Raw genomic sequence first — 13,420 nt, 5'->3', positions numbered from 1 at the left:
TTGTTACAGCACTATGCGCAATGGCAAAGACATAGAATCAACCTAAATGCCCATCAGTGATAGACTGGATAAAGAAAATATGGTACATATACACAACGCAATACTATGCAGCCATAAAAAGGAACAAGATCATGTCCTTTGAAGGGACATGGATGGAGCTGGAAGCCATTATCCTCAACAAACTCAAACGCAGTAACAGAAAACCAAATACGACATGTTCTCACTTGTACGTGGGAGCTGAATGATGAGAACACATGGACACATTATGGGGAATAACACACACTGGGCCTGTCAGAAGGTGAGGATGGGAGGAGTGAGAGCATCAGGAAGAACAGCTAATGGATGCTGGGCTCAATACTTAGGTGATGGGATGATCTGTGTAGCTGGCCACTAAGGCACATGTTTATCTGTCTAACAAACCTGCATGTCCTGCACATGCACCCCTGAACTTAAATGAAAGTCGGACATTAAAAAAAAATTTGGTCATTTAGAAAGACTTTGTATTTCATATTTTTTATACATGTTTATCTGTATTACATACTATAATAAAGGAAGCTAGAGAAAACGTGCTATTAAGATCATAAGAGAAAATCTACTTACTGTTTATTAAGTGGGAGTGGGTCATCACAAAAGTCTTCATCTTCATTGTCTTCACATTGAATAGGCTTAGGAGGATGGGGGGGCTGCTTGGTCCTGCTGTCTCAGGTGGCAGAGGCAGAAAAGGTGGAGGGAAGGTAGAGGGGGAGGCAGGCATGCGTGATGCAACTTCACAGAAATACATTGTAATTTCTGTCTGACTTTCTTGGTTTTTCATTTCTCTAAAAATGTATGGTACCAGTGCTTTAATCTTTTTTCTACTGTTTAGTTTCAGTGCCTATGTCATAGAAGGTTCTATGTCATAAATCAAAAACAGTCTTGAATAATAGAAACCCTTCTGCCAGATTGTCTAATGTCAGTTTGTTTTCTGGCATTGCATCTGGTATGTCTTCTTTCTCATTGTCTGGCACTGGTTTGGAAGCACTCATCTCCATCAAGTTTTCTGTTAATTCCTCTGGTGTGGTGTTTGTTAGCTCTTGAATTTCTCCAAGATGTGCATCTTGAAACCCTTCACCTGCTACCCTTTTTGCCATATTCCCAGTCTCTTTCATGATTTCCTTGATTGACTGTGTCATAAATTCTGTGAAGCCATGTGCAACATCTGGACAAAGTTTTCTCCAGCATGAATGTTGTTTTGGGCTTGATGGTTTCCATGGCTTTTTCTATAACAGCAGTGGAATTTTCAGTGGTGTAATTCTTCCAAACTTTCATGATGTTCTCTCTATCAGGGTTCTCTTTCATAGCATTCACAGTCTTTTCCATAGACTACTGTGTGTAGTGATGCTTAAAGGTCCTTATGACCCCCTGATATAGAAGCTGAATTATAGATACTGTGTTTGGGGGCAAGTAGACCACTTTGACATCTGTGGTGTTGAACTCATGGGGTTCTGGGTGGCCAGGGGCATTGTACAACCTCAAAATAAGTTTAAAAGGAAGTCTCTTACTGGCAAGGTGCTTCCTGATCAGGAGCAAAGCGTCTCATTATCTAGGCCTTTCTTGTACAACCAAAAGACTGGCAGCTGGTGTTTATCTTTTTCCTTCAAGGCTTGGAGGTTAGCAGCCTTATAAATAAGGGCAACTTTGATCATAAACTTGACTGTATTTGCATAAAACAGCCTGTCCCTTCCTGTTTTAAATCCTGGTGCTTGCATCTCTTCCTTACTAATGAATGTCTTTTGTGGCATTTCCCCCCTTCAGAATAGAGCACTTTTGTCTGTGTTAAAAAGCCTGTTCAAGTAGATATTCTTTCTCCTCGATTTTTTTTTTTTTTTTTTTAAGACGAAGTCTTGCTTCTGTCACCCAGGCTGGAGTGCAGTGGCGTGATCTTGGCTCACTGCAAGCTCCGCCTCCTGGGTTCACGCCATTCTCCTGCCTCAGCCTCCCGAGTAGCTGGGACTCCAGGCGCCTGCCACCATACCTGGCTAATTTTTTGTATTTTTTAGTAGAGACAGGGTTTCACTGTGTTAGCCAGGATGGTCTTGATCTCCTGACCTCGTGATCTGCCCCCCTCGGCCTCCCAAATTGCTGGGATTACAGGCGTGAGCCACTGCACCCGGCCTCCTCAATGATTTTCTTAATGGCATCTGGGAATTTGCCTTCTGCCTCTTGGTCAGCAGTAGCTGTTTCTCCTATTATTGTGACTTTTTTTTTTTTTTTAAAGGCAGAGTCTCGCTCTTTCGCCCAGGCTGGGGTACAGTGGCATGATCTTAGCTCACTGCAACCTTCGCCTCCCAGGTTCAAGTGATTCTTGTACCTCAGCTACCCAGTTAGCTGGGGTTATAGGCATGTACCCCCGCCCAGCTAAATTTTATATTTTTAGTAGAGATGGGGTTTTGCCACGTTGGCCAGGCTGGCCTCGAACTCCTGGCCTCAAGTGATCCACCCTCCTCTGCCTCCCAAAATGCTGGAATTACAGGTGTGAGCCACTGCACTCAGGGTGTGACATATTTTAAGACAGACTTCTTTATAACAGATATCAAACCATCCTTTGCTGGCATTAAATTCTTCAGCTTTAGATCCTCATCTTCCTTAATGCTTTAAGTTGTTATATAATGACTTTGCTTTTTCTCAGATCCTATTAGTCTATAGGTATGCTCATTCTTCTAGCAATCCTGCACTCACATAAAAGCTGCATTTTCAGTATGAGATTAAAAGATATTTTGCAAAAAGTGCAAGGTTTTTGGGCCTGCAGGCATAGCTGTAGTGATGCAAATTTTCTTTCCTTTTTTTAAATAATGACTCTTAGGCTGGATTCATGTATCTTAAATAGTGAGGGATTGCAGCTGCAGACCTCAGTATCAAGCACTTCACCTTTTTCTTTTGACATCATGACTTTTCTCTGCTTCTTGGGAGTACTTCCAGCATCACTAATGGCACTTTGTGTGGGTCTGTGATGTTATTCAGGTTTATGGTATTGCACTAAACATGATGAAAAATATGTGACAACTGCAAGAGATCCACTTTTTTACTGTGATATGCTATTTATTGGAGAGACAGACTGTTCACGCAGAGGTGTTTAGCCTCACACAGCATTTTAAGTGGATACTCGAAATACTTAAGCTCACCGCAATAGCAATAGAAGGTGGCTAAGAAATATTACAGTAGTACGGTATGTACTGTGGTTAATTTTGTGCAGTTGTGATTTAGTACTGCCTCTTTACCTTTGTTTACCTTTCTCTTGACCGTGAATGGCGCCATGTATGATCTATAAGTGTGCGCGTAAGTTTTGATAAATTTTCATTTTTGTAATAGATTTGGGTATATTTTATGGTAGTAAATGATGAAATAGACTGGTGTCTACATGTATTTTAAGCATTCATGACATACTTTTTTTTAATTTTCATATTTCTAGACTATGTGGTTTCTCTGCCTTTTTTTTTTTCAAATTGTTGCAAGTCTCTAAAAAAGTTCCAATATATTTATTGAAAAAATCAATGTATAAGTGGACCTGTGCAGTTCAAACCTGTGTTGTTCAAGGGTCAACTGTACTTTCTTTTTTTTTTTGAGACGGAGTCTCGCTCTGTTGCCCAGGCTGGAGTGCAGTGGCGCCATCTTGGCTCACTGCAAGCTCTGCCTCCCAGGTTCATGCCATTCTCCTGCCTCAGCCTCCCGAGTAGCTGGGACTACAGGCATCCGCCACCACGCCCGGCTAATTTTTTTGTATTTTTAGTAGAGATGGGGTTTCACCGTGTTAGCCAGGATGGTCTCGATCTCCTGACCTCGTGATCCGCCCGCTTTGGCCTCCCAAAGTGCTGGGATTATAGGCGCGAGCCACCGCACCCAGCTGGGTCAACTGTACTTTCTAAGATTATTTTGACAACACATCAATTTCATTGTGTATTGCAGTGTGTACCATTATTATGTAAATTGTCCTTATATTAAGCTTTTTTTTTTTTTTTTTTGAGATGGAGTTTCGCTCTTGTTGCCCAGGCTGGAGTGCAATGGCACTTGACCTTGTCTCCCTGCAACCTCTGCCTCCTGGGTTCAAGCAGTTCTCCTGCCTCAGCCTCCCGAGTCGCTGGGGTTACAGGCGTCTGCCATCACGCCCAGCTAATTTTTTGTATTTTAGTAGAGACAGGTTTCACCATGTTGGCCAGGCTGGTCTCGACCTCAGGTTATCCACCTGCCTCGGGCTCCCAAAGAAGCTTGTTTTTAAAAATAATGTAAAAACAAAACCCCCAAATCTTTTATTTTTTAGTATATATAAACATGACTTTGTGTTGACACCACAAGATGGAAAATTCTTTCTTTATATTTCCTGTCTGTAACTTCATCACATAGTCTACTAGTTTTCTAACATATTAAATGAATTATGTTAGTAAATAAGGATTTTCCTTAAATACATTTTGGTCAGTGTAAACAGATACTTTGACATAGGTTACAGACTGGTGGTAGCCAGAGACAACTTTTCCTTTCTTACTCCCCCTCCCCCCAACCCCCAATAATTTTTGCATATTAGAGCATCTTCTTAATGTCTTCTTTCAGATGTATTCATTTAGTTTATTTTTAAGTTGACAGATAAATTGTATTTCATAATGTTTTTGTCTTTTCTGAAATAGTTACTGAATTTTCATCAAAATGTTTAAAACAAGAATTGAAGTATAGCTTATTGATTTATGTGAGCCTTTGATTTAGAACCAGGTTGAGGATTGCTGATGAAATAAATAACAAGATATCGTGCCAGGGCAATGGAAACTATGAAGATTTTTGAGCAGGAGAGCTACAGAAACTTTAATATGATGAGAATAAATTGGCAACAGTTCATACAATAATTTAGAGGGTATGCAGTTTCCACCCCTTAATATCCTTTTTGCTTCTCCAGAGTTAATTCACTTGCCATTTTTTCCTCCTGCAGATATATCTGTTCTTCTTTCATTGCTTTTCTGTGCTCACTTATCATACCAGTTCGTCATTTAATTTTCTCTGTTTCCTTCAATAACCCAATACATCTATTCTTTCTTGATTAATCTTTACTTGCTTTTCTTTTTGTTTGTTTTGTTTTGTTTTGTTTTGCTTTAGATAGGGTCTTGCTGTTGCCCAGGCTGGAGTGCAATGGTGCAATCATGGCTCACTGCAGCCTTGACCTCCTGGGCTCAATCAATTCTCCTACCTCAGCCTCCTGAGTAGTTGGGACTACAGGTGCACACCACCATGCCCAGCTAATTTTTTTTTTTTTTTTTTTCTGTAGAGGTGGGGTTTTACCATGTTGCACAGGCTAGTCTCGAACTCCTGGGCTCAAGCAATTGGCCATTCAAAGTGCTGGTATTACAAGTGTAAGCCACTGTGCCCAGCCCCTTTTCTTGAGTTCTCTTGTTTCCCAGGCTACTCTTGTAAATGTAAGCTTTTTAATTGTGGTAAAATATACGTAACATAAAATTTGCCATTTTTACTATTTTTAGATGTTCAGTTTAGTGACATTGAGTACATTCACAGTGCTGTGCGACAATCACCAGTATCCATTTTCACAATTATTTCATCTTCCCAGATAGAAACTTTGAGCTGGGTACAGTGGCTTGCTCCTGTAATCCCAGCTACTCAGGAGGCTGAAGCAGGAGGATAGCTTGAGGCTAGAAGTTTGAGACCAGCCTTGGCAACATAGTGAGACTTCGTCTCTAAAATGAACATTCAAAAAAAATCGGTGGCGTGCACTTGTTGTCCCAGCTACTCAGGAGGCTGAAGTAGGAGGATTGCTTGAACCCAGGAGTTTGAGGCTACAATGAGCTATGATTTGCACTACTGCACTCCAGCCTGGGCAACAGAGTAGACCTTCTCTCTTAAAATGAAACGAAAGAAACTTTGTACCCATTAAACAATATCTACACTACACAGTCCTCCTTCTCACCTGTCCCTTATTATTCTTGACTGTCTCTGTAAATTTGCCAGTTGTAGATACAGTCATGTAAGTGGAATCATAACATGTTTATCTTTCGTGTCTGGCTTATTTCACTTAGCATAATGCTTTCTGGATTCCTCCATGTTGTAGTATGTGTAAGAATTTTATTATTTTTAAGGTTGAATATTATTACATTGTATGTGTATAGCACATTCTGTTTATCCATTTAACTGTTGGACATCTGGGTTGTTTCTACCTTTGTCAACTGTGAATAATGCTGCTATGAATATTGGTTTAGAAGTATCTTTTTGAGTCCCTGTTTTCAATTATTTTGGGTATTAACTAAGAGTGGAATTGCTGGATCATATAGTAATTCTACTTAACTTTTTGAGGAGACACAAAACTGTTTTCTGTAGTGGCTATACTATTTTACATTCCAACCGCCAGTGCTATTCCCACCACCAATGCACAGGGGTTCCAATTTCTCCATGTTCTTGGCCATTATTTATTTTCTGTTTTCGTTTCTGGTTGTTTGTGCTTTTGATGAGCATCTTTATAGATGCTTATTGGCCATGTGTATTTCTTTGGAGAAGTATCTATCCAAATCCTTTGTCCATTGTTGAGTTGGATTTCCTCGTTGTAGGAATACCTTTGTATGTTCTGGATATTAATTCCTTATCATATATATTATTTGCAAATATTTTCTCACACTTTGTGGGTTGTCTTTTCACTCTTAATAGTGTCCTTTGATTGAAAAGTTTTTAATTTTGACGAAGTCCAGTTTATCTGTTTTTTCTCTGGTTGACTGTTTTTGGTGTATATTCTAGAAGACATTGTTAAATCCAATGTTTCATAAATTTTCTCTTGTTTTCTTCAAAGGGTCTCATTGATTTAGCTTTTACTTGGTCTTTGATCCATTTTGTATTAAGTTTTGTATATGGTGTAAAGATCCTTTTTGCATGTTGATACCCAGTTTTCCAGTATTTGCTGTTGAAAAGACTATTCTTTTCAAGACCATTGAATGGTCTTGGCACGTGTGTTGAAAATAATTTGAAAAAAACATTCTGTTGATTTGTAAATCTCTTCTAATCCAGAACCACATTATTTTGATTAATGTAGCTTTGTAGTAAGTTTTGAAATCAGGAAGTGTGAGTCTTGCAACTTTTTCTTTTTCAAGATTGCATAGCTGTTTGGTGTCCCTTGAGATTACAAATGAATTTTAGGATTTTTTTTTCCCACGAAAAATACTGTTGGGGTGCCAGTTATATTGAATCTGTAGATCATTTTGGGTAGTGTTGTCATCTTCACAATATTTAGAGTTCCAATCCATGAACATGGGATGTCTCTCTACTTATGTTTTCTTTAACTTCTTTTAGCACTGTTTTGTAGTTTTAGTGAATAATCTTTCACATCCTTGGTTAAGTGTATTAATAATTATTTTATTCTTTGTGGTGCTGTTGTAAATTGAATTGTTTTCTTAATTTTCTTATCAATGTTCATTGCAAGTGTATAGAAATGAAACTGATTTTCATGTATTGATTTTGTATCCTGCAGCTTTGATGTATTCAAGCTAACAATTTTTCAGGTTTTCTGCATTTACAAACATGTCATCTGTGAACAGAGATAGTTTTACATCTTCCTTTCTAGTTTGAGTGCCTTTTATTTCTTTTTCTTGCCTGATTACTCTGGCTAAAACTTCCAATATTATGTTGGCTAGAATAAATGAAAGTGGACATCATTATTTTGTTTCCAATCTTGAGGAAAATGCTTTCAGTCTTTCACCATTGAGTATTGACTATTGTATTACCTGTGGATTTTTCATATGTCTCCGTTCAAGTTATTCCTAGGTTATTGAGGGTTTTTATCATGGGAGGGTGTTGAATTTTGTAAAATGCATTTTGTATATCAATTTAGATGATCATGTGGTTTACATCCTTCATTCTTCATGTTGGAGTATTACATTGATTATGTTGAACCATCCTTGTATTCTGGGAGTAAATCACACTTGGTCACATTGTATATTCCTTTTAAGATGCTGCTGAATTCAGTTTGCTAGTATTGAGGATTTTTTTCATTGTGATTCTTTTTTTTTTTTTTTTTTTTTTTTTGAGACGGAGTCTCTGTCGCCCAGGCTGGAGTGCAGTGGCGCAATCTCGGCTCACTGCAAGCTCCGCCTCCCGGGTTCACGCCATTCTCCTGCCTCAGCCTCTCCGAGTAGCTGGGACTACAGGCGTCCGCCACCACGCCTGGCTAATTTTTTTGTATTTTTAGTAGAGACGGGGTTTCACCGTGGTCTCGATCTCCTGACCTCGTGATCCGCCCGCCTCGGCCTCCCAAAGTGCTGGGATTACAAGCGTGAGCCACCGCGCCCGGCCTTCATTGTGATTCTTAAAGGATATTGGTCTGGTTTTCTTGTATCTTTTTCTGCCTTTGTTATCAGGGTAATGCTGGCTATACAGGATGAATTAGGAAGTATTCTCTTTTCTTTAAATTTCTGGAAGAGTTTGAGAGGATTGGTGTTAATTCTTCTTTAGATGTTTCAGTAGAATTCATCAGTCAAGCCATGTGGTCCTGGACTTTTTGGTTGTTGTTGGAAGCTTTTGGTTACTTATTCAATCTCCTTACTAATTATAGGTCTATTCAAGTTTTCTATTTCTTTGTCAGTTTGGGTAGATTGTGTGCTTCTGTGAATATATTCATTTTATCTAGGTGATCCAATTTTTTGGCATATGATTTTTCATTGTATTCTCATAATTATTTCTGTAGAATCAATAGTAATGTCCTCACTTTTATTTCTGATCATAGTAATTTGAGTACTCTTTCTTACTTTGTTAATACAGCTAAAGGTTTGTCGGTATTGTTGATCTTTTTAAAGAACTAAAATTTTGTTTTGTTGATTTTCTCTATTTTTTTTTCTGTTTTATTTATCACCACTCTTATTTTTAGTATTTCCTTCCTTCTGGTAGCTTTGGGTTTAGTTTGTTCTTAAGTTCCTTACGTGTAAATTTACGCTGTTGAAGTGAAATCTTCTTATTTAATGTATGCATTTATAGCTCTAAATTTTCTCTTAGCACTGTTTTCACTGCATGCTCTAAGTTTTGATATGTTGTCCCTGTCTCAATGAATTTTCTGATTCCTTTCCCCATTTTTCAGGAGTATGTTGCCTAATTTCCACATATTTTCTAGTTTTCCTTCTGTTACTGATTTTTATCTCTTAAGTTATTTCTTCTTTCAGCTAAAGAAGAAATTTGAACCCTCCCATGAATTTTTGCTTTTGAACCCTCCCATGAATTTTTCATTTTGGTTATTCTTTTTAGCTCCAGAGTTTCTGGTTGGTTCTTTTCTCTTTGTTGGTCTCATTCAGTTTATACATTGTTTTCCTAATTTTCTTTTAAAGATGATTGTTTTAAAGTCTTCTGTTAATGTCACTCATCTCATCTGGGTCAACGGAATTGTCATTGAGCAGTGGGCTTGCTGCCCAGTGTGCATAGAAGCAAATATTATGGCACCAGCCTTTGATAAAGGAAAAAGCTTTATTGCATGGTTGACCAGCAAGGAGAGAGGAGGCAGTGCTCGAATCTGTCTCCTTGAGGTGGGGTCTGGGGACAGGTTTTATAAGCAGAGAGTAACTATGAGGAGAGACAGGAAAATACAATGAGGCATGGTCTCATTGAGCTGTTCAGGAGGTAGTCCTGGGTCCTTGGCCCTTAAATTAACTCTGCAGCGAAACAGGGCGCTCCTTGCTTCTTAATTTGCTCTGCACCCTGGGTTCAGTTACTGAGGTTCTGTAACTGACCAGTGGGTTCCTGTTGCCTGCTGCCCAGATAGAGCCTATTTATCAAGCCAAGGGAATTGCAATAGAGACAGAGTATAATACACATAGAGCTGGCTAAATAGGAGACTGGAGTTTTATTACTACTCAAATTAGCCTCTCCATAAATTTGGAGGGTAGTGTTTGTTTGTTTTGAGATGCTGTCTTGCTCTGTCGCCCAGGCTGGAGTGCAGTGGCGCAATCTTGGCTCACTGCAATCTCTGCCTCCTGGGTTCAAGCGATTCTCCTGCCTCAGCCTTCTGAGGAACTGGGACCAGGCACATGCCACCATGCCCAGCTAAGTTTTTGTATTTTTTTTTTTTTAGTAGAGATGGGGTTTCACTGTGTTAGCCAAGATGGCTTTGATCTCCTGACTTTGTGATCTGCCCACTTCAGCCTCCCAAAGTACTGGGATTACAGGCATGAGCCACTGTGCCTAGCTGGGTAGTGTTTTTTTGAAAGTAGTTTGGTGGGCAGGGAGCTAGGGAATGGGTGCTGCTGATTGGTTCGGGATGCAATATAGGGGTGTGCAAAATGGTCCTCATGCACTGAGTCTGCTGCAGGACCATTGAATCATGAGTCTTGGATCTGGGTGGAGCCATCTTGTTGTCAGAAATGCAAAAGTCTGAAAAGACATTTGTAATCGGGAAAGGCCAATCTTAGGTTCTACAATAGTGATGTTATTTATAGGAGTAATTGGGGAAGTTGCAAATCTTGTATCCTCCGGAATAATGGCTGGTAATTGTTTAACTACACCTACATCTTAGCAGAATTCATGCCTCTGTCATCCTTCTAACCTGGTGGATGGCCTTTTATTAGTTTTACAAGTGGTTTAGTTTTGGGGAGGCTATTATCATTTAAACTGTAAACTAAATTTCCTTCAAAATTAGCTTGGGCCATGCCCAGGGATGACCAAGGGCAGTCCAGAGGTTAAACTAGAGGTAAATTTGGCTCCTGGGTACACCAATCAGGCATGCTGGGTTAATCTGCACGTGCTCAGGTTTTGTGATTTGCAACATGGGAGGTAGGTTGCAGTTTGTGATTATAGAAAGTCCATTGTCAGCCAAGCACAGTGGCTCATGCCTGTAATCCCAGCACTTTCAGAGGCCGGGGCGGGCGTATCACCTGAGGTCAGGAGTTCAAACCAGCCTGACCAATACGGAGAAAACCCGTCCCTACTAAAAATACAAAATTAGCTGGTTGTGGTGGCGCATGCCTGTAATCCCAACTACTCGAGAGGCTGAGGCAGGAAAATCACTTGAACTTAGGAGGTGGAGGCTGCAGTTAGCCAAGATCACACCGTTGCACTCCAGCCTGGGCAACAAAAGTGAAACTCCATCTCAAAAAAAAAAAAAAAAAAAAAAAAGTAAGTCCATTGTCTAGGCTTGTTTGTCATCTTGTTTGTTCCTTTGAATGGGCCATTGTTTTCTCTTTTGTTGAAAATCAGACATTTGACTATTATGTGGTAACTCTGGAAATCAGATCTCTCCCTTCTTCTGGGTTTGTTGTTTTTTGTTTTATTTATTGATTGATTGAGTACTTGTTGAAGGCTGTAGTAGTCCATTTGTCCTGAGACTTTCCAAACAATTTTTGCAAAGACTAGGCTTTGTTGTGGTGATTATTGAAGTCTGTTCCTTTAGTGTGTGTTCAGCTTAAGTTACAGAGGTTTCCTCAGGAGTTCTGCCGTTCTTGCAGTTAGCTCTGTGCTGGGTTACTCATTCATCTCTTAAGTAGGCTTCTTTTGAACATAGGGATCATCTTGAGATGCAAGCCGAAAGAAGGCCTTCTTAGGTATTTTCTGAGCATGAATCTTGCTTGGTCATATATGTGACTTTCTAAATTCCCTTGTATATACAACTGCTTTTGAATATTCTTTTTTTTTTTTTTTTTTTGAGATGGAGTCTTGCTGTGTCTCCCAGGCTGGAGTGCAGTGGCACCATCTTGACTCACTGCAAGCTCTGCCACCCAGGTTCATGCCATTCTCCTGCCTCAGCCTCCCCAGGCTGGGACTGTAGGCGCATGACACCACGTCCAGCTAATTTTTTGTATTTTTAGTAGAGACGGGGTTTCACTGTGTTTCGATCTCCTGACATCGTGATCTGTCCGCCTTGGCCTCCCAAAGTTCTGGGATTACAGGAGTGAGCAAATACACTGTATTTTCTTTCTAATCAGTATTTTCTTTCTAATCATCTAACTTTCTAATCACCTAACTTTCTAATCACCTAAGAGAAGGACTGAGTTGGAGGCTGTTATGAGCTAGACTTGGAAGTACAGTGGTACACCTGTTTTGACTTACATGTCTTGGGCTAGATCTCAGTCATATGGCCATATTTAATTGAGAGGCTGAGAAATGTAAAGTAGTTGTATGTTATAGGAAGAGGATGAAACTGGAAAGTGATTTTGGTGAATAGCTAGTAATTTAACCCATATCAGTTGCACACAGAGCTTCCTCGAACTTCCATGTTCTGTTGAAGCAGCTGTAAGACACACATTTTATATTCCATTGAGGAGGAATGAAAAGAAAAAGCATTGCCAATTAAACTATTACACAGTGCTTTCTTAGAATAAAATATTATTTCTTTCAATAAATGCAAATATAAAACTCAATAAATATAAAAATTATTTTACATTTACTCAGTTACTTTTATCATGTATCATCTTTGAACATACGTTGAAAGTATAAGTGAAATAAATTGATTAAAGTATTCCTAAAATGTCTTTGTACTCAGAGCCCAATTCTTTTTTTTTTTAAATTATATTTTAAGTTCTAGGATACATGTGCAGAACGTGCAGTTTTATTACATAGATATACATGTGCCATGGTTTGCTGCACCCATCAACCTGTCATCTACATTAGGTATTTCTCCTAGTGCTATCTTTCCCCTAGCCCCCCACCCACCGACAGGCCTTGGTGTGTGATGTTCCCCTCCCTGTGTCCACGTGTTCTCATTTTTCAACTTCCACTTATGAGTGAGAATATGTGGTGTTTGGTTTTCTGTTCCCGTGTTAGTTTGCTGAGACTGATGGTTTCCGCCTTCATCCATGTCCTGGCAAAGGAGATGAACTCATTCTTTTTTATGGCTGCATAGTATTCCATAGTGTATACGTGCCACATTTTCTTTATCCAGTCTGTCAGTGATGGGCATTTGGGTTGGTTCTAAGTCTTTGCTATTGTGAATAGTGCTTCAATAAACCTATGTGTGCATGTGTCTTTATAGTAGAATGACTTATAATCCTTTGGGTATATACCCAGTAATGGGATTGCTGGGTCAAATGATATTTCTGGTTCTAGATCCTTGAGGAATCACCACACTGTCTTCCATGATGTAAAAGTCTTCCTATTTCTCCACGTCCTCTCCAGCATCTGTTGTTTCCTGACTTTTTAATGATTGCCATTCTAACTGGCTTGAGATGGTATCTCATTGTGGTTTTGATTTGCATTTCTCTAATGACCAGTGATGATGAGCTTTTTTTCATATGTATGTTGGCTGCATAAATGTCTTCTTTTGAGAAGTGTCTGTTCATATCCTTCACTCACTTTTTGATGGGGTTGTTTTTTTCTTGTAAATTTGTTTAAGTTCCTTGTAGATGCTGGATATTAGCCCCTTGTTAGATGGATAGATTGAAAAAATTTTCTCCCATTCTGTAGGTTGCCTGTTCACTCTGATGATAGTTGCTTT

The 13,420-nt window shown here is 39.4% G+C and overlaps 2 protein-coding genes across 8 annotated transcripts in view; one reads left to right on the top strand and one right to left on the bottom strand.

Annotated features, from left to right (window-relative positions):
- The window catches only part of SEL1L2 (SEL1L2 adaptor subunit of SYVN1 ubiquitin ligase), a 165,800-nt gene extending 164,521 nt beyond the window's left edge, over positions 1 to 1,279 (bottom strand). The window contains exon 1 of the mRNA XM_063633983.1: positions 601 to 1,279. Within this exon, the coding sequence (XP_063490053.1) occupies positions 601 to 814 (214 nt within the window). The 5' untranslated portion in view covers positions 815 to 1,279. The remainder of the gene's footprint in view (positions 1 to 600) is intronic.
- MACROD2 (mono-ADP ribosylhydrolase 2) overlaps positions 1 to 13,420 on the top strand; it is a 2,104,525-nt gene that overhangs the window by 13,141 nt on the left and 2,077,964 nt on the right. The gene's annotated exons all lie outside the window — the stretch shown is intronic.

Source organism: Symphalangus syndactylus, chromosome 24 (assembly GCF_028878055.3).
Source record: "Symphalangus syndactylus isolate Jambi chromosome 24, NHGRI_mSymSyn1-v2.1_pri, whole genome shotgun sequence".
Taxonomy (NCBI): domain Eukaryota; kingdom Metazoa; phylum Chordata; class Mammalia; order Primates; family Hylobatidae; genus Symphalangus; species Symphalangus syndactylus.
Note: the sequence above shows the minus strand (reverse complement) of the source record. Positions and strands in the feature narration are given on the sequence as shown.